The sequence below is a fragment of the Chiloscyllium plagiosum genome, unplaced genomic scaffold (assembly GCF_037043375.1).
Source record: "Chiloscyllium plagiosum isolate Xiang-an unplaced genomic scaffold, Cpla_swu_hap1 HiC_scaffold_35, whole genome shotgun sequence".
Lineage (NCBI taxonomy): Eukaryota > Metazoa > Chordata > Chondrichthyes > Orectolobiformes > Hemiscylliidae > Chiloscyllium > Chiloscyllium plagiosum.
Window position 1 is genome coordinate 4,646,980 of NW_028270173.1, and position 23,162 is coordinate 4,670,141.

General features: G+C 40.5%; 1 protein-coding gene across 1 annotated transcript in view; it reads left to right on the forward strand.

Annotated features, from left to right (window-relative positions):
• The first annotated feature begins 101 nt into the window (after positions 1-101).
• Positions 102-23,162, forward strand: part of LOC122541397 (uncharacterized) — a 61,134-nt gene continuing 38,073 nt past the window's right edge. The window contains exons 1-7 of the mRNA XM_087979792.1: positions 102-162; positions 10,348-10,383; positions 10,469-10,729; positions 14,090-14,197; positions 15,355-15,456; positions 17,312-17,428; positions 20,885-20,968. Of these exons, the coding sequence (XP_087835918.1) occupies positions 102-162; positions 10,348-10,383; positions 10,469-10,729; positions 14,090-14,197; positions 15,355-15,456; positions 17,312-17,428; positions 20,885-20,968 (769 nt within the window). The remainder of the gene's footprint in view (positions 163-10,347; positions 10,384-10,468; positions 10,730-14,089; positions 14,198-15,354; positions 15,457-17,311; positions 17,429-20,884; positions 20,969-23,162) is intronic.

A 23,162-nucleotide genomic window follows, 5' to 3' on the forward strand; every position in this document is an offset into this window, starting at 1 on the left:
GTGACGGTTGGAGGCCGCCATTTTGGTATCTCTACCCTTTGGCTGAACCCCACCCCCCCCTCGCCTCCCCAACACCGTGTTCAGCCATGACCTCTGGGAGCATGGCACCTCATTACCTCGCCTACCAGGCGCTCTGCTCTCTCTGCCTGATGAGCTTCGAAGGTAAGGTGACGTGAAGCTGAACCACCATCCATTGGACCAAAGCCATCCATCTCCTCTTAAACCAGTCTCTATTGTTGGGGGGAATTCGACACGTCCCGGACCTGGGAACAGATGCTGCCGCCAAAAGGAGTCACCAAGGGCCATAGCAGAGGAAGAGGGGCAGTGGCACCAGCACTGGTGCAAACCAATCAACCCTCCGCTCCACTCCCTTTACGGGAGGCGCAGAGCGACTGGTTCACGAGTTGCACAGTCTGTTTTTACACCTGGCTGGAAGTTGCAGCAACTGGCCGCACAGTGCCACGATGGCGAGGGGAGGGTGGGGAGAGAAAAGGCCATTTGGTCCATCGAGTTGGTGCCAGACCAAAATAAAATCACTGAAAACTGCTGCCAAACACGGTGGGTCAGGTAGTATCTGAGAGAGAGAGAGAGAGCGCTAACTTTTCGACTCTCGATAACCCTTCACCAGAGACAAACTAACCTAACTATTCTCATCCCATTTCCCAGCACTAGTCCTCACAGCTGTTGCACCACAAGTGCACGTCTGAATGTTTCTTGTGTGTGAACACAGTTTCTATCCCTCCTGCCCTTACAGGCAATGATTTCCGGATTCCCAACACCCTCTGGGTTTTTCCTCATATTCTCGCTAAGCATGCTGTCCCTTACCTTCAGTTGATACTAACAGGAAATGTCAGTTATCCAGGCATCAGTGTCAAAATGTGTGGTGCTGGAAGATTGCAGCCGGTCAGGCAGCATCCAACAAGCAAGAGAGTCAGCGTTTCAAGCATAAGCCCTTCATCGGGAATGTCCATTTGGTCTTGCAAAGGTAACCCGGCCCCACTCTCCTCCCCAACGACTTCAATACTACAGGAAAGCACTCCGCGTGTTTTCATTTTATTTTTATTTCCTCAGCTCCAATCTTGTGATCTGCCCATTTCTGTAAGTAAGTGGTGTGCTGCATGCACAGCAAGATCCCAGGGAGGTAATCGCCAGCCTGAGATCCTGCGCTGTTCTCCACCCAAGCCACACCCTAATCAGGAATCAGACAGCAAGGAGTCACCTGCTCCAAGTCACCATCTACAGCTTCCCAGCAGAGAATGGATGCCCCGAGGGCATCAGACAAACTGTCAGATCTTCCTGTGCTGTTATCCCCAGAATCTATCGTTAATGACAGAGATTTGTGTATTTTCTGCTTTTTAAATTTTTCATATCATTCTATTATGGACTAGGCCAGACCACTCAAAACATTCTTAAGCAGGCAGTAAAGACCATAACTTTGCAATTTGTTTCGGTAAGTGTACAGTGAAAATTACCCAGAGTAAGTTAGCGAGGTTGACTACCAGGTTTTAAAACAGACAAAAATTTATTCACAGAATTACAAATAAAACACAAAGAACAGAATAAGGAACCAAAGTCTGTGAGAAGATTTGTAGCTCGGGTGCTCGTTGTTATGGTTCTGTTCGCCGAGCTGGGAATTTGAGTTGCAGACGTTTCGTCCCCTGACTAGGTGACATACTCAGTGCTTGGGAGCCTCCTGTGAAGCGCTTCTGTGATCTTTCCTTCGGCATTTGTAGTGGTTTGAATCTGCCGCTTCCGGTTGTCAGTTCCAGCTGTCCGTTGCAGTGGCCGGTATATTGGGTCCAGGTCGATGTGCTTATAGATTGAATGTGTGGATGAGTGCCATGCCTCTAGGAATTCCCTGGCTGTTCTCTGTTTGGCTTGTCCTATAATAGTAGTGTTGTCCCAGTCGAATTCATGTTGCTTATCCATGAAGACCAACTCGCTACAAAACGACACGACCAGCTATCTTTAGTAGCCACACACACAGATGACAAGCAACATGAATTCGACTGGCCACTATTATAGGACAAGCCAAACAGACAACAGCCAAGGAATTCCTAGAGGCATGGCACTCATCCACAGATTCAATCAATAAGCACATCGACCTGGACCCAATATACCGACCACTGCAGTGGACAGCTGGAACTGACAACCGGAAGCAGCAGATTCAAACCACTACAAATGCCGGAGGAAAGATCACAGAAGCGCTTCACAGGAGGCTCCCAAGCACTGAGTGTGTCACCTAGACAGGGGACGAAACATCTGCAACACAAATTCCCAGCTCGGCGAACAGAACCACAACAATAAAGAACCCCTCCACAACTCAGTCTATCCAAACTAGATTTAATTACTCTGTCCCGAATATACACAACGTACCCAATAAGCAAACCCCCTTAAAACACAGCTTTTAAAAAATAGAACAGATGCTTACAGGTTGAAGTTAGAAGGGCAGAAAGAAAAAGAGCCTGTTCACGCAGTCCACTGCTGAACTCCCAACCAGTTCTGGACTGAACTGCTCAGCTAGAGAGCTGACCGCTCCCCTTCCATTATACAGGTCACTTCTAAAATATGACCACTTTGGCCTGAAGTCTCATATAAAGGAAAGACCTCTAAATCCTTTTCATCTCTGTGCCAAACTAGTCTAATCGGAGCCCGACCCGTTTATGACCCCTCTGACATAAATCAAGGACACAGAATCCTTGAGAAAAGGAACAGCTTTTAGAAAAAATGGATCAGCTTTGTGACACCTCCCCCCTTTAAAATAACGAACAATACCAAAAGAGGGAATCATTTTTAAAACCCTTCAATAACAAGCTGGTTAGTAGTCTAAAGCATACACATACACTATACTAACTATGTACATGGAAACATGCACAACCACATGCGAATTTATGCTGTGGCACATCCACCACCGAATGCCTCCATGTCTCATTCGAGCCTTGATGACGCATCGGCAATCACATTCTCATGACTTACCACATGCATAATTGTCAAATTGAATGGTTGCATCACAGGCTGTAAGTAAACAGTCTGATATTTTTGTTCTTAAATTTTTCCACAAATATCAATGGGTTATGATCAATGTATATGTTTATTTCAAATGCGTTGCTGGTAATATAAACACTGAAATATTTAATACCAGCACCAAGCTGAAAGTCTCTTTCTCCAACGTTGAATATTTCTGTTGATGAACGTTCAACTTCCTGGAAAAATACCCAATGGGTCCTTCTATTCCCTCATCATCCTCTTGCTGGAGCACCGCATTGACACCCACATCACTGGCATCGATAGCCACCTTGAAAGGCTTCGTATAATCCGGTGTGGCTAATACTGGGCCAGTGGTTAATACAGTTTTTAGGCTGTCAAATGCATTTTGACAGTCTGCTGTCCTCTGAAACTTTTTGCCCTTTTTTAACAATTCAATGGGTGGAGCAACCACATTGCTAAAGTTCGGCACTAACTTCTGGTAAAATCCACTCAATCCCAGGAACTGTAGTACTGCTTTTATCGTTGATGATGTGGGAAATTGCCCAATTACTTTAATTTTTGCATCCCGTGGGGCCATTTGTCCATGTCCAATAACATGGCCCAGGAAGGTGACTTGGGCTTTGGCAAATTCACTTTTCGCTAGGTTTACCACCAAGCCTGCCTTCTGAAGTCGATCAGACAAGTCCGATAAATGCTGTAAATGTTCCTTCCATGAGTGATTAAAAATCACCAGGTCATCAATGTAAACAACGTAATTGAGCAACCCAGCAATGACCTTATTGTCTCTGAAATGTGGCTGAAGCGTTTTTCATAGCAAATGGCATGACTTTGAACCCTTGTAGTACTTTTGGTGTTACAAAAGCTGACATTGCCTATGCTGTTTTTGACCGAGTACTTGCCAGTAGCTCTGAGCAAGTCCAACTTAGAAATGTAAGTTGCTTGTCTCATTTTTCTGACATAGTCCTCCAACCTTGGAATTGGATATGCATCAGTCTTTGTAAAGGAGTTGACTTTGCGATAGACCACACATAACTGTTGGTTACCATCTGGCTTTGGCACCATGATTACGGGTGAGCTCCAGTCACTGTGACTCACTTCGATTATGCCATCTTGGACCATGCGTTCTATCACCTTCTGAACCTGTGCCAACTTTACAGGGTTATGCCTCTAAGAATGTTGCTTAATCGGAACAGCATCTCTTATCTCTACGCCATCACCATTAGGTTAGTACTTCCCAGTTTATTTCTGTATATCTCCCCATGTGATAGTAATAACTCTTTCAGGTCTTTTCGATTTTCTTGTGGAAGGTAACTCAATAATTTATCCCAATTTTTGACACCTTCCTCATTGTCCAATTTGATTTGAGGAATGTCCAATTTAGAATCGTCTGAACTTGGTTCTTCCTTCTGTGCTGTAATCATTAACACCTTCTCCTCTTGCTTTCCTTCCCTATTAAAATACCTTTTGAGCATATTCACATGACACACTCTGAGAGATTTCTTCCTGTCTGGAATCCTTATCAAGTAGTTCACCTCACTCAATTTCCTCTCAATTCGATAAGATCCACAAAACCTTGCTTTTAAAGGCTCACCTGTTACTGGAAGTAGCACCAATACCTTATCCTCAGTTGCAAAATTGCGAATTTGTGATTTCTTATCTGCTTACTGTTTCGTTGTATGCTGTGGTACTTTTAAATGCTGTCTAGCCAACTCTCAGCTGTATTTAATTGTTCTCTAAAATTTGACATGTAGTCCAAATGGGTGGTCTCTGAATTTTGACTTATTAATTTCTCCTTAATCAATTTTAACCATCCTCTTACTTCATGCCCAAAAATTAATTCAAATGGACTGAATTTGGTCGATTCATTCAGTGCATCTCTGATCGCAAAAAGTACAAATGGAACTCCCTTATCCCAATCATCTGGATAATCCTGACAATAGGCCCTCAACATGGTCTTTAATGTTTGATGCCACCTCTCTAGTGCTCCCTGTGATTCTGGACGTATGCAGTAGATTTGAATTGCTTTATTCCCAAATTATCCATAACCAACTTGAATAGTTTGTTCACGTTATATATTAATGATCTGGATGAAGGGACTGGGGGCATTCTAGTGAAGTTTGCCGATGATACGAAGTTAGGTGGACAGGCAGGTAGTACTGACGAAGTGGGGAGGCTGCAGAAGGATCTAGACAGTTTGGGAGAGTGGTCCAGGAAATGGCTGATGGAATTCAATGTGAGCAAATGTGAGGTCTTGCACTTCGGAAAAAAAGAATACAAGCATGGACTACTTTCTAAACGGTGAGAAAATTCATAAAGCCAAAGTACAAAGGGATCTGGGAGTGCTAGTCGAGGATTCTCTAAAGGTAAACATGCAGGTTAAATCCGTGATTAAGAAAGCGAATGCAATGTTGTTATTTATCTCAAGAGGGTTGGAATATAAAAGCAGCGATGTGCTACTGAGCCTTTATAAAGCTCTGGTTAGGCCCCATTTGGAGTACTGTGTCCAGTTTTGGGCCCCACATCTCAGGAGGGACATACTAGCACTGGAGCATGTCCAGCGGAGATTCACACGGATGATCCCTGGAATGGTAGGTCTAACATACGAGGAACAGCTGAGGATCCTGGGATTGTATTCATTGGAGTTTAGAAGGTTAAGGGGAGATCTAATAGAAACTTACAAGATAATACATGGCTTGGAAAGGATGGACGCAAAGAAATTGTTTCCGTTAGGCGAGGAGACTAGGATCCATGGGCACAGCCTTAGAATTAGAGGGGGTAAATTCAGAACAGAAATGCGGAGACATTTCTTCAGCCAGAGAGTGGTGGGGCTGTGGAATTCATTGCCGCGGAGTGCAGTGGAGGCCGGGACGCTAAATGGCTTCAAGGCCGAGATTGATAAATTCTTGATGTCACAAGGAATTAAGGGCTACGGGAGAATGCTGATAAGTGGAGTTGAAATGCCCATCTGCCATGATTAAATGGCGGAGTGGACTTGATGGGCCGAATGGCCTTACTTCCACTCCTATGTTTTATGGTCTTATAGTTTGGATGTGAAGTTTGATCCTTGATCTGACTGGATCTCTATTAGTAGTCTGTATCTAGTAAAAACTTTAATTCTTCTACAACCTTTTTTACTGTGATGTTTCATAGTGGGATTGCCTCTGGAAATCTCGTCAACATATCCATTATTGTTAATAAATTCTTTTTCCCACTTTTTGTTTGATGTGGAGGACCTACGCAATCAACCAATACTTTGTGAAGATTGGATTAGATTCTCTACAGTGTGGAAATGGGCCATTCAGCCCCACCAGTCCACACTGACCCTCCGAACTGTAACCCACCCAGACCTATTTTCCTCTGAATAATGCACCTGAAAGGTTCCTCAAATGCTGGAATAGGTATTAAAAATGCAGGTTTTATTACTGCCTGTGCTTTTCCTATTAACTGACATGTGTGACATGTCTGGCAAAATTCAACTACATCCTTGTGTGGTCCAGACCAGTAAAAATGTCTTTGTATTTTAGCCTGTGTTTTCCTCACCCCAAATGATCTCCAAGTGGTTGCTCATACGCCACTCGCAGCACCTCCTTTTTATACCTACTGGCCAAACAATTTGATGAATCTCTGCCAATTTCTCATCTGCTTGAATGTGTGATGATCTCCATTTCCTCATTAAGACATCATTTGTTAAGTAATAACACATGGGGATGCATTCACTCTCCTCTGTAAATGCCTTTCGATACAACTGTTTTAACTTCTCATCTTTCTGCCGTAACTCAATAAGTGTAGCAGAGCTAAAGATACTTGCATGTTTAACAAGTTGCTCCTGTTCTGTCCCACTTATCTGATCAAAAGAAGTCTCGGACAAAGCCATGTTAGCTTCTTTATCTGTGCCTTTTGATCTCCCCTGCTTGAACTTGTGCCTGTGTGATCCAAAGATCACAGTCTGGGAAAATTCCTGGATAAGGATCCTTCATTTCTTCAGTTGCCTGCGTCTCCACTGGCTTTTCAACTTGAGTAGGCAACATGCCTACCAGTGAATCAGCTATATCATTAGCAAGGACAAATTGTATTCCTGGAGCTGAGAGTTTGTCCAGTACTCCTACCACAAATTCTCCACTCTACTCTGGACTCTCTAGCATCACTTTACATAATTGAGTGTTTTTTGTCTCACCATGAATTCCTGTCACCAGTACCATTACTGGCAATAGTCCCTCAGGAGTACATATCTCCTCATCATTCAAGCATTAGAGACTGAGAGGGTCCTGTGTCCCTTAATATTGTCACCTCTGTGAATAAACTTTGCCCTTGCATGTATTTTTTTAAGCAGATCTAGCACTTCCTCCTCAATCAGCCTCTGATCATCTTGTGTACTCTGAGGCAGTTGTCTCACTTCCCTTGTGCTTGTTGTTACTAGTTCAACGAAACTCCCAGGCTTGTCTGGTTTTCCTACATCTGGCTTTCTCCTATCCCACCAACACTGATTTCGTGTGGCCCATTTTATTACAATGAAAACACCGGAGCTTTTTAACTTCTTTGTCCCTCTCAAGGGTTTCTTTTTTACCCTGTGGTAAATAATCCTTATGATCTTCACTGAGATCCAACTTTCCCTTTCTCTTTGCACCAATTTCTAGCCCCCATGGACTGAAATTGATTATGGAAGCCAAACTGTGTTTTATCAACCAGCTCATAATCATCAGCCACTTAAGCTGCTAACCTTGCCATTTTAACTCTCTGCTCTTCCACATGAGTTTGCACTAGTTCAGGCAGTGAATTTTTGAATTCCTCCAAAATAATTACCTTTCTAAGGGCTACCTTGGTTTGCTCGATTTTTAAAGCTCTTATCCATCTATTGAAATTACTCTGTTTGATCCTTTCAAACTCAATGTAGGTTTGACCTGGGTGCCTCCTTAGATTCCTGAAACATTGTCTATAGGCTTCTAGTACAAGCTCATATGCACTTAAAATGGCTTTTTTCAACTCCTCATACTCTCCAGATACCTCCTCTGATAGTGATGTGAAGACCTCGCTAGCCCTACCTACAGGGGTTTCGTTTGGATCAACAAAACCCACATGGTCACTGGCAACTGCATTTGCTTAGCCACCTTTTCAAATGAAATGGAAAAGGCTTCCCCATCCTTCTCATCAAATTTAGGCAATTCTTGAACATACTTAAAGCAGTTTTCCACTAGGCTTTGACTACCAGGGGCTTGCTCATCCTCACTCTTTTCCTCACTAAGCCTACCTTCAGCCTTTATCTCCAGCCTTTTAAGCTGACTTTCCTTTTTAAGGGTCAATTTCTGAAGTTCAAAAACTCTCTTTTTCCTTCTTTTCTGCTTTTAATCATAACTCAAACTGTTTCATTTCTGCTGCCCTTTCCTCAGCTCTCGCCTCTAACTCAAGCTGCTTCATTTGCAGTTGAATTCTTGCCATCTCTATAAATTCTGATGGTTTCTCCATCAAGTTGAAATGTTGAGCCACTGCTTTAATTATCTCTCCTTTCCTCACAGAAGCAGGCAAATCCAATCCCAGTTGGTCTGCTAATTTTTGCAGCTTGATCTTATTCACCTTTTGCAAAACTTCCAAAGTCACTGCATCCAATTCCAGCAAACCTCTGGTGACCGAAAGAGCCATTGCTCTCCCAAGCTTTGTCTACCCAATCAAGCCAACATCCGAAATAAAGGCACTAGCACCTACCACTTGTTGTTTAGAATCCCGCAAAAAGCCCCCAATCTGTTATAGACTAGGCCAGACCACTCAAACATTCTTAAGCAGGCAACCCAGATCATAACTTTGCAATTTGTTTCGGTAAGTGTACAGTGAAAATCACCCAGAGTAAGTTAGTGAGGTTGACTACCAGGTTTTAAAACAGACAAAAATTTATTCACAAAATTACACAATTAAACACACAGAACAGAATAAAGAACCCCTCCAGAACTCAGTCTGTCCAAACTAGACTTAATTATGCTCTTCCAAGTATACAGAATTTATCCAATAAGCAAACCCCCTTAAAACACTTTTAAAAAAAGGAATAGATGCTTACAGGTTGAAGTTAGAAGGGCAGAAAGAGAAAGAGCCTGTTCACACAGTCCACTGCTAAACTCCCAACTAGTTCTGGACTGAACTGCTCAGCTAGAGAGCTGACCACTCCCCTTCCATTATACAGGTCACTTCTAAAACATGACCCCTTTGGCCTGAAGTCTCATCTGTTTACATATAAAGGAAAGACCTCAAAATCTGTTTCATCTCTGTGCCAAACTAGTCTAATCGGAGCCTAGCCCATTTATGATCCCTGTGACAAAAATCAAGGACATAGTATCCTTGAGAAAAGGAACATCTTTTAGAAAAAAGGAACAGCTTTTAGAAAAAAGGAACCAACTTTGTGACAGTTCTCATTGCCACCTTGAGCTGTTGCCATTCCTATGTTTTGAACATACTTCAAGAAGGGAAGACTTCAACCATAGCCTTTCAGATAGTTGTGTTCCCAAATATCTGATGCTGCAGGCCTATTAGATGATGGTGGTCATGTGTTAGAAGGTGCTTTTAAAAGAGCCTTGAATTTCTGTAGTACATCTTGTAGATGGATCAGATCTCTGGTGGAAGGAGTGTATGTTGTAGATGGTGGACAGGGCATTGATCAAACAGGTGGCTTTAAAACTTAGAACATTACATTGCGGTATAGGCCCTTTGGCACTCAATGTTGCGCCAACCTGTGGAACCAACCGGAAGCCCATCTAACCCACCCAATTCCATTCTCATCCATATGCCATACCAATTACTATTTAAATGCCCTTAAAGTTGGTAGGTGTACTACTGTAAGGGTCTTGTCCTGGATGCTGTTGAGTTATTTGAGTGTTGTTAGAGCTGTAGTCATCCAGGCAATAAAAATAAAGGGGAATATGCTTTGTAGTAGATGGACAGGCTTTGAGGCGTAAGGAATTAGTTGCTGCAGAATTCCCAACTTCTGTCTTGTTCTGGTAGCTGTAGTAAAAGGTTGGTGAACTACAATTCTGGTTAATTCGTAAACTGAGCGGCTTGCTAGACCATTCAGAATCAGCCAGATTTCTGTCACATGTAGGCCAGAACAAGTAAAGATGGCAAAAATCTTTCCCTAAAGTACTCTGATAAACCAGATTTTTGTTTTATCGTGCAATTCCATTGTGGTCATTATTAATAGTAGCTGTTTCTTTAATTCCAGTCTTTATTGAGTTATTTGGATTTAGATTTGATAGCAGATAAGGTAGGATTTGAATTCACAGTTTGGGGTGATTAGTTCATGCCTTCTGGATTACTAGGTCAGTAACAAATTGTATCTTTTATCTTGGAAGATAACTTTTTAATTTACTACTGTATTCCAAGCTGAAGATTCATGTAAAAGTCTAGTTACCTTAAAAGGTGTAGGAAAATAATTTGCACAGAAATAGATGAAAATACATTAAAAATACATTTTAAAATATAATATTTGTTCTTGCTATTTTAGGTGTAATGGGTTCTCTTAGAATTACAAGCAATAGCACCTACGCTCATCAAATGATTGAACTTAAATGCATTTCTTCAGTTCCTGTCACAAGTTACATATGGATGAAAGGCAATGTCAGTGCTGTGACTATTTATAGACTGTCCAAAGACAATACCACTCTATATATCCCTGATGCTGTGTTTGAGGACTGTGGAATTTATACCTGCATTACAGAACATAATGGCAAATTACAGCAAGCAGAGTACGAATTAATTATTGATGGTGAGTTTTCATACGGCCTGACAATGACTGGTAGCTCATCAAGTAGGTTGTCCTCCCAATCACACATATAATGGCTCAAGGAATCAATGGTCTCTTGTTAGTATGATCTTCTCAGCCATTACATCACCAGGTAAAATAGGGACTGGATGCTATTAGAAATGCATCTTTTATCCTTAGACGTTTATTCAAATCCAGCCCAAATAATTGATTTGTTTTTGTAGTTTACTGACTAGGAGCAGTAATTGTCCTTGAGAAGGAAATGGTCAGTTGTGTAGAGTTTTAGGGTATCATGTGGTCAAGTTTCTTATATACATGCACTCATTCAAGTTTGCTTGGTCCCAACACACAGGAAGATGCAGTAGTTCAAGGTAATTTACATATAGGAGGAAGACACCAAGCAGAGGAAAAACACAAATAGTTGGGGTCTAAATGCATAATGGGAAAGGATTTTGAAGAGAGGGAGAGGTAGAAAATGAGAGAAATTTATGCAGAAGCACAAAGATATAATCTCTCTTAAAGAAAAAGTGACTACCAAGGTGGAGCAGAGGGGACTGATCAAAAAGAGTAATCATTGTGGGTATTTATGTGAGGGATGTAGCTGGAACATTGGGTAGGCCATTCAGCCCATTGAAACTGCACTGCCTTTTAATACATTCACTGCTGATCAAACACTTAGTTCTTTTTACCCACGTTATTTGCATAGTCCTTTATGCCATTGTTAATCACAAATCTATCAACCTCATCTATAAATATATTCAAAAAGGGGCAAATTAATAATCTCGTAAAATCTCTTTAGGCATGAGTGATCATAACATGATTGAATACTATTTTATGTTTGAAAATGAAAGTTCAATCTGAAGCTAGGATGTTATATTTGAATAAGGGAAATTATGAAAGCATGAGATACAAATTGGCTGAGGTGGATTGGGAAATACATTAAAAGGCAGTGACTGTCTTTAAAGAATTATTAGATAGCTTACAGCAATCATACATTCCCTTTGAGGTGCATACAGTCAAAAAAGTCAGGGAACCATGGCTGACAAAGGAATTTAAGGATTACAAAAGATTGCAACGAAAAGCTTAAAAGTACCCAGAAACATCAGTAAATCTGAAGCTTAGCAAGTTTTTAGAATACAGCATAAGAGGACCAAGAAACATAAAGAAAGGAAAAATAGAATAGAATGCAATCGAACAAAAATGGACATAGGGTATGTCAATGAGCTCTCATATATTGCAAGATGTACATTCCACTTGTTCGCGCTGACTCACCATCCTGTACCCCTGAAAACAATTTATCCTTAATATAAACATTAATGTGCTATTTATACTTACTAGTAACTAAATTTACTTACGTTAACTTTATTTTCTTTTGGTTTTATTGTTAGTTTATTGGCTTGATTTGTTTTTATCTCTCTTTAGCTAGCGTTCCTGTCTGAATTCCAAATAGTCTCTCTTTTTTCGTTTCAGACTGATGCATGGTTATATGTAGACCCCAAGCTGCAGTGGTAATGTTGGGGATGCAAGCAATAAAGGCACCATCATAGTTATGGATTAGGGATGGGCAATAAATGCTGGCCAGCCAAGGGCTCATGTCCCATGAGTGAATAAATACAAAGAAAAATAAATGGGTGACTTCAATCTACATATAGATTGGGTACAGAAAATCAGTAACAAAACCAAGGAGGAGAAATTTCTGGAGGGTGTACTGATTTTTTTTTGAATAATACATTGAAGAATCAACGAGAGAACAGGCCATCCTAGGCTGGGTATTGTGTAAAGAGAAAAGAATAATTTCTAATCTAACTGTGTGAAGCCCCTTAATATCAAATGCTTCATTAGAATGGAGGGTCACGCAGTTTATTCTGAGACTAGTGTCCACATCTAAATAAAGGACACTACGTAGTATGAGGCATGAGCTAACTATGATAAATTGGGGAATGTTGTCTCTTTCTCTTGGCATTGTATTCAGAATGAAGCCACTCCCTCTTCTCCCTGTTTTTTTCTAAATTTGCTGTGTCCTTTCTCAGAATGCAAAGCTGGTAAATATAGTCCTTACTGATCTAGTCTCTGTTCATACGTCTGTCCTGCCATCCCAGGAATCAGTCTGGGAAATATTTGTTGCGCTCCCTCCACAATCTTCCTCACATAAGGAGCCTAAAGACTTCACATGATGCTCTCAGCATGGTGTCACCAAGGCCCTGAATGGGTTTGCTAGGGGAGATTAGATTAGATTATGCTGAGAAGTTAATGTCACAGGTCTGGGAATCTAAAAAGTCGGGCACAATCTCTGGATAAGGGACTGAGATGAGGAAAAACGTCTTCATTCCAAAAATGAATTTTGTGCCCTAGCAGGTTGTGGATGCTGTTTCATTGAATCCTTCCAAGGTTGAGGAAGACACATTTCTAGTGTCTTAGAAAGTCTAGTCAGGTGAAGAGTGGACAGGTAATTGAAGTTGAAGCTCAGAATTAGCCATGACAGCATTAATAGTAGAGTATGCTCGACAGGCTGAATGGCCTACTCCTCTTTCTTCGTTACATGTTCCATCTGTCTGCACAATTCTTGGACAAGCAATTCAAGTATAATGCAATTTAAAGAAGAATGTAAGATTTAATCTAAGCATCTGTATGAAGAGCAATGGGCAAGTTTAGGGAAGACATGCTGCTTTAAATTACAGATATTTTCTGTAAAGTATGATAAATTGTAGTTGAGGAGTGTTATTAGCTTCTGTTGACAAGAAACGTTTTCTGAATTGCAATAGCAATTTTGTGAAACTTGGACAGTCCTGTTATTTGACCTGGCTGGAAATTAATAGCAGCATCTGAGAGCAGAGGATGCAGAAGAGTGAAAATAAAGTTGAATACAATAAAAGGATTGATCCATTTCCTTCAAAATATATATAACATTTGTCGACAGCTTCAATAGATATTAGTTACTTAGTTGTTTGTTGATTGTATGTTAATTGGCATCTTAAATAATGGTGGCTGAACTTCAGAAGTAATATATTAGTTTAATGTAGGACATCCTGGTGATCTGGAAGGTATATACAAATGTAGATTCTTTCATTATGTTATTGTATTCAGTCTCACTCTATCTTTTCTCTTAACAATTCCCTTCCTATGCCAAAGCACAATTATGAAAGTACCGAGTTATTAGCATTATGATTATAAAGCAGTGTATCCTTTTTATTGTAACATAACTTTGCTTTTTTAATTGCCTTACTATATATTTTAAAATGTGAAATGTTCATATGCTGGAATCACTAGTCGTTTTAGATTTAGGTTCATAGCTTATCTGATGCAGCACTGGTCGCTGCCAATATTAACGTTATTGAGGTGTATTTTGTTTCTCAATTGTTGTAGGTATCCTTCCGTATGAATATAGGATAATAACAACAGCTATCGCAGGTCTTGGGTGTATGCTGACATCAGTTAGTGCCTTCATGCTCTCAACTATGTTTCGAAACAAAGGTATTAATTAAGGGATTTCTTTTGTATGCCATTTTATGTGTTACTTGCGAGTACGATTTGGAGATGAAACCATGCCCTGATTCAGTGTAGCTCAGAAAATAAAAAGCAAAACCCAGGTTGGACAAGAAGAGATTATTGTGTAGCCTTTGTCACTCTGACAGAGTATGTATACGACATCATCTTGAACTTTATCAAAGGCAGTATAAGTAGGTCAAGAGTTTCTTAATGGAAAATTATGGATATGAACCTGCATTCACGAATTTCTATCACTCATTTTTTTTAAAATGAAACCATTTTCTTTGTCACTGTGTGAAAATGGCCATATAACCACTGTGTCAGGTCCCCTCTTCATAGCTCATATCTATTTTCAATTGATACTAGGATGGTGGATTTTTAGAGTTCTATTTTCAGAATTTCTGTTGTAATTCCGATTGTGGAAGGTTTTACTGTATCTTAAGAATTTTGTACTTTTTATCTAGCTTTCCAATATGCATAAATCACAATGCAATAACCCTTCTTTCATTTTCAAAAGATGAGTCTTGGTAGAGAAATTCAAGCACAGGTTTCTCTTTTCTTCCTTGTTCATTTACTGCACAAAGGAACTCTCTGGGACCCAGCAGCACTGCCCAAGAGAGTTGAATTATAGTGTTCAGTGCAATATACCTAATGTAGGATAATATTGCAACTTTCAAAGAGAAATGGACATATCTCTTTGATATAGTGCATATCAGGCACAGAGGCTTGGCCAATGATTCTTAAAAAGAATGCTGGAAATCTCATCACAAAAGTCAGTTTTATACATTTTCTTTGGGAATAGAAAAAGTGCTGATCTCTTCTGTCACCCTCCCTAAATCAGCACTGTCTTAACTACTGATGAGGTGCAGCGAGGTAGCCAGCTTGTTACATTAGACTGATGCCTTAAGTGCCCTTTGGCTCTGGAACTGAAAGAAGTGTAGGCTGTAGCAATAATTTGATGGGGGGGGGAGTGAAAACCTGAAGGAACTTTTGTTGGGCCTGTTGAGGCATTTTACACTAACAAATTAATGATCATTCAACTTCTGGGTTTGGATTGAAATGGCAGCAATGATGTACAATCTCTCAATCCAAAGATTTAAAGGGCCAATCTGCTAAAATATATTCTATTCTCTTTGCTTTAGATCAGAAAACACAGAAATTTCTGATTGCTCTTTGTTTACTTTGCCTGATGTCATCGCTAATGTTGCTTGTAGCCGCAACCACTTTGTGGATCTTTCTTGATGGTAAATACCATGAATATCTTTTTCTTTATTGTGATTCTCTTAAAGCATTTATTAAAATGTTGCTTATTTTACTGTTGAGCACGAGGTTTAGGTTTGAACCCTTCATAGAAGCATTGTAAGCTGTTTTTTCAGATCTCTTCCTTTAAGTTCTCAATGTCATTGAAGTTTGGAGCATCTTAAGCTGCTTTACCAACTTGCTAGTCAGATATCACATGAAAATGTCAGAGTATAGAGAAATTTATTTACTTGCATTATGGTTAATTTTTGTGTGAACAGTTGACATAGGAGAAGGTTTTTGTTTTTGAAAAAGCAGTCATTCTGTACTTTAAAAGTAAGGCTGTTAAATTATTTCGGAAAAGTGTGACTAACGGATCTATCAAACATTCAAATGTTCATTCTTTATGCATGTTTTGGTCCCTACCTTATGCTTTGAGGTTTTCATTTTTGTTTTGAGTTTTAGATAGTTAACTTTAAAGAGAATCTGCTCTCACTAATGGTAGACTATAGATTACATGGTAGATTCCAAGCTGTAAATGATCTTATCCACTTTTGTGTGCCCTCTTGAATCTGAAAAGTCTGATGTGAATCAGCATGGTACTGGGGGTCCTTTTGCAATTGCTGTACCTCCTGGCCTTCGAGTGGTCATGTTGGATGTTGCAAGTTTGGTGTGAATGGTTCTTTAAATATACGGAACTAAATCTCAGTGCTAACTTCAACGTTGATTGCTGTGTGTTCCCAAGAAAGATGTAGTAGTTTGTAAGGCTCTCTATCTTTTGAAGTGACCTTTATGGTTTGTACCAAAAAAATCAAGTTGGCACTTTAATAGACCTCAGGCAGGTCAAGATTAGGGCTTTTCATGGTGCAGATGTGTGGAATTGATCTCCAGCAAAGGCAGTAATGATGTATTGATTTATCCTTTAAAAGAGCAGGATGTGGAGATGTTGGATGCTATATTGAACACCATGGTACTTAAACTTGTATAGAAATGAAATCATCATGCTGAGGAAACTGATTGTTCTGTGATGAAAAATGTAAGCCACTTTGGTTAAAAACAGAAATAGAGTCATAGAGGTGTACAGCAAGGAAACAGACCCTTCGATCCAACAAGATATGCCGACAAGATATCCCAACCCAATCTAGTCCCACCTACCAGCACCTGGCCCATAATTTTAACAAATTGGAACAGCTAGGAGACCTTTTTGCTCCTTGATCTGCTGACTGCAGCAATAAATTACAGAGTGCAAGAGCATTTTTTTTAGATTAGATTCTCTACAGTGTGGAAACAGGCCCTTCGGCCCAACAAGTCCACACTGCTAGTGTGGTTCTTCAGGCTTTGATCATTTTGTTGGGGCCTGATCAGTCCATTTAACCTGAAGCCTGAGCATTGATGCCAAGAGCAGCAGCCTGGGCAAGGATAGTCCAAAAAGAGTAAAGTTTTAATTTTTTAGTTTCCTTGTGTGCCAGCTGTGTTCTCTTTCCTGAAAGTTAGCCCCTAATTCCCTGACCTGGACTTCCTCCTTGAACACTTCAACTGATTAAGGCAGGGGTGTGCAAGCCAGCTTCTGCCTCCTCATTTTAATAGTCCGTGAACCACTTTCTAGACAATTTGTTGTGAAATCAGAGTTGTGTTTTAATGAAAGCCAGCTATCAAACCTGGCCAAGTCTCTTGCTGCACTTGACCTTCCTGCATCTGGTTTGCAGTGTTCCTGTCTGCGATTTGAAATCAAGCCCCACCATGTTCATCAACAACAAAAAGTAACAACATAGCTCTCATTATTGTAGTTACCATCAAAGAGAACTTTTCAACCCAAATATCATTTTCCTGGATGACTTTGTTAATAAACATCTTTTGCAGGTTGGTCCATCGAGTCAGTGGGTCTTCTAACAGTTTCACTTATTTTCATGTTAACACCAATGATAATGTATGTTGGCAGAAGGCTAGGTCCATGTCAGCGGGTTTGGTCAAATACCTGTAAGTAAGAGGTTTAATTTTTGTGTAACATACCTGTATGCTCTAACAATATGTATCATTCTATTTCTATTTGTATTAACGGCTATAAATTATATCAAACATGACAAATGTAGCATCTTGTAACTTTTGACTCTAGCCTAAGATATTCTTCACATTAGAGCTATAGAGATGTACAGCATAGAAACAAACCCTTCGGTCCAACTCTTCCATGCCGACCAGATATCCTAACCTAATCTAGTCCCACCTGCCAGTGTTTGTACCAGCCTCCACCACTTCCTCTGGCAGCTCGTTCCATACACGTACCACCCTCTGCGTGAAAAAGTTGCCCCTTAGATCTCTTTTAGATCTTTCCCCTCTCACCCTAAACCTATGCCCATCTAGTTCTGGACTCTCCCACCCCAGGGAAAAGACTTTGTCGTTTTATCCTATCCACGCCCCTCATGATTTTATAAACCTTTATAAGGTCACCCTTCAGCCTCCAGCGCTCCAGGTTTAGTTTAAGTACAGATTTAGTAGCAGATTTGTCATTGTATTACATATTTTATGCTATAATTTTACTTGCTGTCATGTTCTTTCAGTTTTATTGTGGAGGTCTCAAAGCTTCTGTTTCGAGAATTGCTGACTATGGTGCAGTTCAACAAATTGATAATCAGACCACTAATCCTTCCAACACCTCCCCAAGTGGGGAAAACTTAACTGATGATATAGCTTGTTCTGCTATAACGCATGTTTTGAATTATGAATTGGCTATAATGCGGTTGATGAATAGTGGATGTTGTTTGGATAATGCAAACTTTCTACTGAATGGATATAACAATTTTCCAATGCAGTTTTCTATGGTGCAAGGTTCTAGAGGAACACAACTGTCGTGTTATAGCAGAATGATCTGTACCAAACAATCATTCAGTTCTATTGTTACAAATACGTTTGTATAGCGGTGAAATATTATATCCTGTGCAACCACAGCTGCTAATACAAGATAATGAAATTGTAAAATAATGAGTTGCCAATTCTAGATTGTGAGTACATCCACAGATCTTTTTTGACAAATTTGTACTGCTTTTGAGTTCTGATTTCCTCCTTTGATACTATAGAACAGGTTCAGAGTCAGGAACAGGAGTAAGCTCCTTGATGCTGTTTTGCTATTCAGTTAGATCTTAGTCAGACATTGTTTCATATTCATTTACAATAATCTATGGATTTCAATGTTAAAATTTTCAATTGCCCAGCTTCCAGAGTCTTTGAGAGGATTAAAAAAATCCAGATTTTTCTGCCTCTCTGTGAAAGAAAATGCTTGCGATTTCCCTCTCAGATGGCCAATTCCAACTCTAATTTTCTTGTTCTGGATTCCCCATTCCAGAGGAAATAGCTTTATGCTTACAGCATAGCGGTGCACATTCATGTACTGGAAGCTACACATTTTAATACACACAGGGTTCTGTTCTTTGCAGACAGTAAGAGCATGTAGGGTCAGTACACCTTTTTCAGTTCAGCAAAGTAGGTGATAGTCTTGACAGTCAGCATCCACCTGCCTTGTTTAAAATGTAAACAAAGCCTGGCAGCTAACTGTCAATCGTTATTAATTGGTGCATTCTCCATAGGAATACCACTACTAAATGGAGTCTGCTTGCCAACCATTCAAAATCATCCTGTCATATAGTATAAATGTTGGTTTTCCCCTTAAGTTGGTAATTCTCCTGAATAGTTCTGAAGTATGCAAGAAGAAAAGCTTTGACAAAATGTGCCTTTTTCAGCAGTATTGCTATCCAAACTATTGACGTTTTTTAACACTTTGAAAATCTGATCTCTAGACTTAGGGGAGCATAAGCCAAGTTAATAAAGTTTGTCCTCATAAGTCATAAGGAGGACTAAAAAGGTAATAAAGACAGTGAAAATAAACTGAGGTCAAACTAGCAAAGAATATAAAAGCTGACAATAAGATTACGGAGGACGAATTAAGTACCACCATCATCACTAGAGAAGTAGTATTGACAAACTAATGGGGCTAAAGGCAGTTAAGTCCCCTGACCCTAATGTCTTGCATCCTAGAATCCTGAAAGAGATACCTACAGAGATAGCGGATGCATTGGTAATAATTTTCCAAAAAAAAAATGCATTCTGGGGAAGAACCAGAGGATAGAAAGCCACCAATGTGATACTCCTCTTCAGAAAGAGGAGAGAGGCAAAAAATGGGTAACTATGGGCCGATTATCCTCACATCAATTGTTGGAGATTTATTAGAATCAATTTCAAGAGAAGTAATAGAAAAACATTTAGAAAATTATAATTTAATCAAGCTTCATGGAAGGGAAATCATGCCTGACTAATGTATTAAGAGTTTTTCAAGGAAGTCTCAACCAGAGTGGATAGAGGAGAATCAGTAGATGTGTTTTATTGGGATTTGCAGAAATTAATGTACTGTCGCCACATTTTCAGACAACACAAAAATAGGTTGAAAGGCAGGATGCGAGAGAATACAAGCAGCTTAAGAGAGAGATTGATAGATAAAGTAAATGGGCAAAAAGATGGCAAATGGAGTATAATGGGAGAAAATGCAAAGTTGTTCATTTTAGAAAGGAGGGCAAAAGAGCAAAATATGATTTAAATTGAGAAAAACTGCAGAAAGCTGCAACACAAAAGGATTTAGGGTAGTTCTGCTTGAAACACAAATAATTAACATGTAAATAAGGAAGGCTAATGGAATTTTGGCTCTTATTTCAAGGGGATTGGAGTATATGAGTAGGTAAATCTTACTGGAACTGTACAAGGTGGTGGTAAGACCACATCTGGAATACTGTGAGCAAATTCGAACCTCTTAATTAAGAAAATATATCTTTCATTTGAGGCCATTCAGAAAAGGTTCACTAGAATGATGCCTAGTAATGGAGGGATTGTCTTGAGACCAAAGACTAAACAAGTTGGGACTCTATTCACTAGAGTTTAGAAGAATGAGATGTGATCTCATTGAAACACATATGATCCTTTTAGGGCTTGACAGGGTAAATGCTGAGAGAATGTTTCCCCTCATGGGAGAGTCTAGGACCACAGGGCAGAGTCTCAAAATAAAAGGGCATCAATTTAAGACTGAGGTGAGGAAGAATTATATCAGAGGGTTGAGAATCTTTGGAATTCCTTGCCAGAGGGAGTTGTGGGGCAGAGTCCTTGTGCATATTTAAGACTGAGATAAATTGTTGATTAATTGGGAGATGGAGGGTTATGGGGAAAGGGCAGGAAAGTGGACATGAGGAATGTCAGATCAGCCATGATCCGGTTTAATGGCCTACTCCTGCTTCTGTTTTCTTATGGGATATGTTGCACAACTAATGGACTATTTACTGAAGTGAAATATAGAAACTTTTATTAAATATTTGTGAAATTTTATCATCTGACATGCACACAGAAGGTAAATGTGGTTGCTACTTCATAATATCCTATTAATATTGTTGTGTTTGGCAGGGTTACCGATTCTAGTCGCTATGTTCGTGCATATAACAATCATCACAACTATAATTTTGATTATGAAGAAGTATGAGTACAGTGGTAAGCATGCTAAGTAATTTTTATTGACCAGGACAAAAATATCTCCAACTGTTTCTAATTCAGAGATGTGAAATCTGCACAAACAGAAATTCTTCATTTAGATTTATGAAACAATATTGTTTGGACTAGGTCAGACCACTCAAAATATTCTTGAGCAGGCAACCCATAACTTTGAAATTTGTTTCAGTAAGTGTACAGTGAAAACTATCTGGAGTAAGTTAGCTAGGTTGACTACTAGGTTTTAAAAGAGACAGCAATTTATTCACAAAATTACACAATGAAACACACAGAACAGAATAAAGAACCCCTCCAGAACTCAGTCTAACCAAACTAGACTTAATTATGCTGTTCCACATATACACGACAGTCCCAATAACCAAACACACTTAAAAACAGTTTAAAAAAAAGGAATAGGTTGAAGTTAGAAGGACAGAAAAAGCGAGAGAGCTATTTCCACTCAGCTGAACTCCTAACTATTTCTGGACTGAACTGCTCAGCTAGAGAGCTGACCACTAATCTTCCAATATACAGGTCACTTCTAAAACATGACCACTTTGGCCTGAAGTCTCATCTGTTTACATGTAAACAAAAAAGCCTCTCAATGCCCTTTAATCAAACCAGTCTAACCGGAGCCGGGAAAGTTTTATGACCCCTCTGAAAAAAATCAAGGACACAGTATCCTTGAGAAAAGGAACAGCTTTGTGACAATGTTTTCCACCATTTCTTGCTATCAGGTGCTGTATCCTCATCAAGAGGAAATGTAAAATAAAACTAAGTTGTGAAGAAACTCCACACTTTGTTTTTACTCCAGATTTCCAGCATCCGCGGTATTTTATGTGAAGAAATGTACTTTTAGTGATTGAACTTGCAGGAGTATTAGCAAGATGCAAACAACTTAAATTGTGTTAGATACATTTGACAATAGCCAATAGACAGTAGGTGCAGGAGTAAGCCACCTCCAAACGCATCTCCTCCACTTCCCGCTCCTCCGCCCTTGAACCCCACCCCTCTAATCGCCACCAGGACAGAACCCCACTAGTCCTCACCTACCACCCCACCAACCTCCAGATACATCGGATCATCCTTCGTCATTTCCGCCACCTCCAAACGGACCCCACCACCAAGGATATATTTTCCTCCCCAACCCTATCAGCGTTCCGGAAAGACCACTCCCTCCGCAACTCCCTTGTCAGATCCACACCGCCCCACCAACCCAACCTCCACTCCCGGCACCTTCCCCTGCAACCCCGCAAAAAATGCAAAACTTGCGCCCACACCTCCCCCCTCACTTCCCTCCAAGGCCCCAAGGGATCCTTCAGTATCCATCAGAAATTCACCTGCACCTCCACACACATCATTTATTGCATCCGCTGCACCCGATGTGGCCTCCTATATATTGGGGAGACAGGCCGCCTACTTGCGGAACGTTTCAGAGAACACCTCTGGGACACCCACACAACCAACCCAACCGCCCCGTGGCTGAACACTTTAACTCCCCCTCCCACTCCGTCAAGGATATGCAGGTCCTTGGTCACCTCCATCGCCAGACCATGGCAACACGATGCCTGGAGGAAGAGCGCCTCATCTTCCGCCTAGGAACCCTCCAGCCACAAGGGATGAATGCGGATTTCTCCAGCTTCCTCATTTCCCCTCCCCCCACCTTTTCTCAGTCCCAGCCCTCAGACTCAGCACCACCTTCTTGACCTGCAATCTTCTTCCCGACCTCTCCGCCCCCACCCCCTCTCCGGCCTATCACCCTCACCTTAACCTCCTTCCACCTATCGCACTCCCAACGCCCCTCCCCCAAGTCCCTCCTCCCTACCTTTTATCTTAGCCTGCTTGGCACACCCTCCTCATTCCTGAAGAAGGGCTTATGCCCGAAACGTCGATTCTCCTTCTCCTTGGATGCTGCCTGACCTGCTGCGCTTTTCCAGCAACACATTTTTAAGCTCTGATCTCCAGCATCTGCAGTCCTCACTTTCTCCCATCATGAGTCAATCAACCATGTTTTACAATTAATTAATTTATGTGCAGAGCCTGTTATGGGCAGTGCAATGACATCAAAGGTGAGGGAGAGATACAGAAAGAAGGAGGGGGCCAAATCAAAATTGAGCTGGAAGTGGTAAGAGCAGGTATTTTCTATCAATCTGTTCGGAAATGTTATTACACAGCTCTGGAGCAGATGTGATTTGAA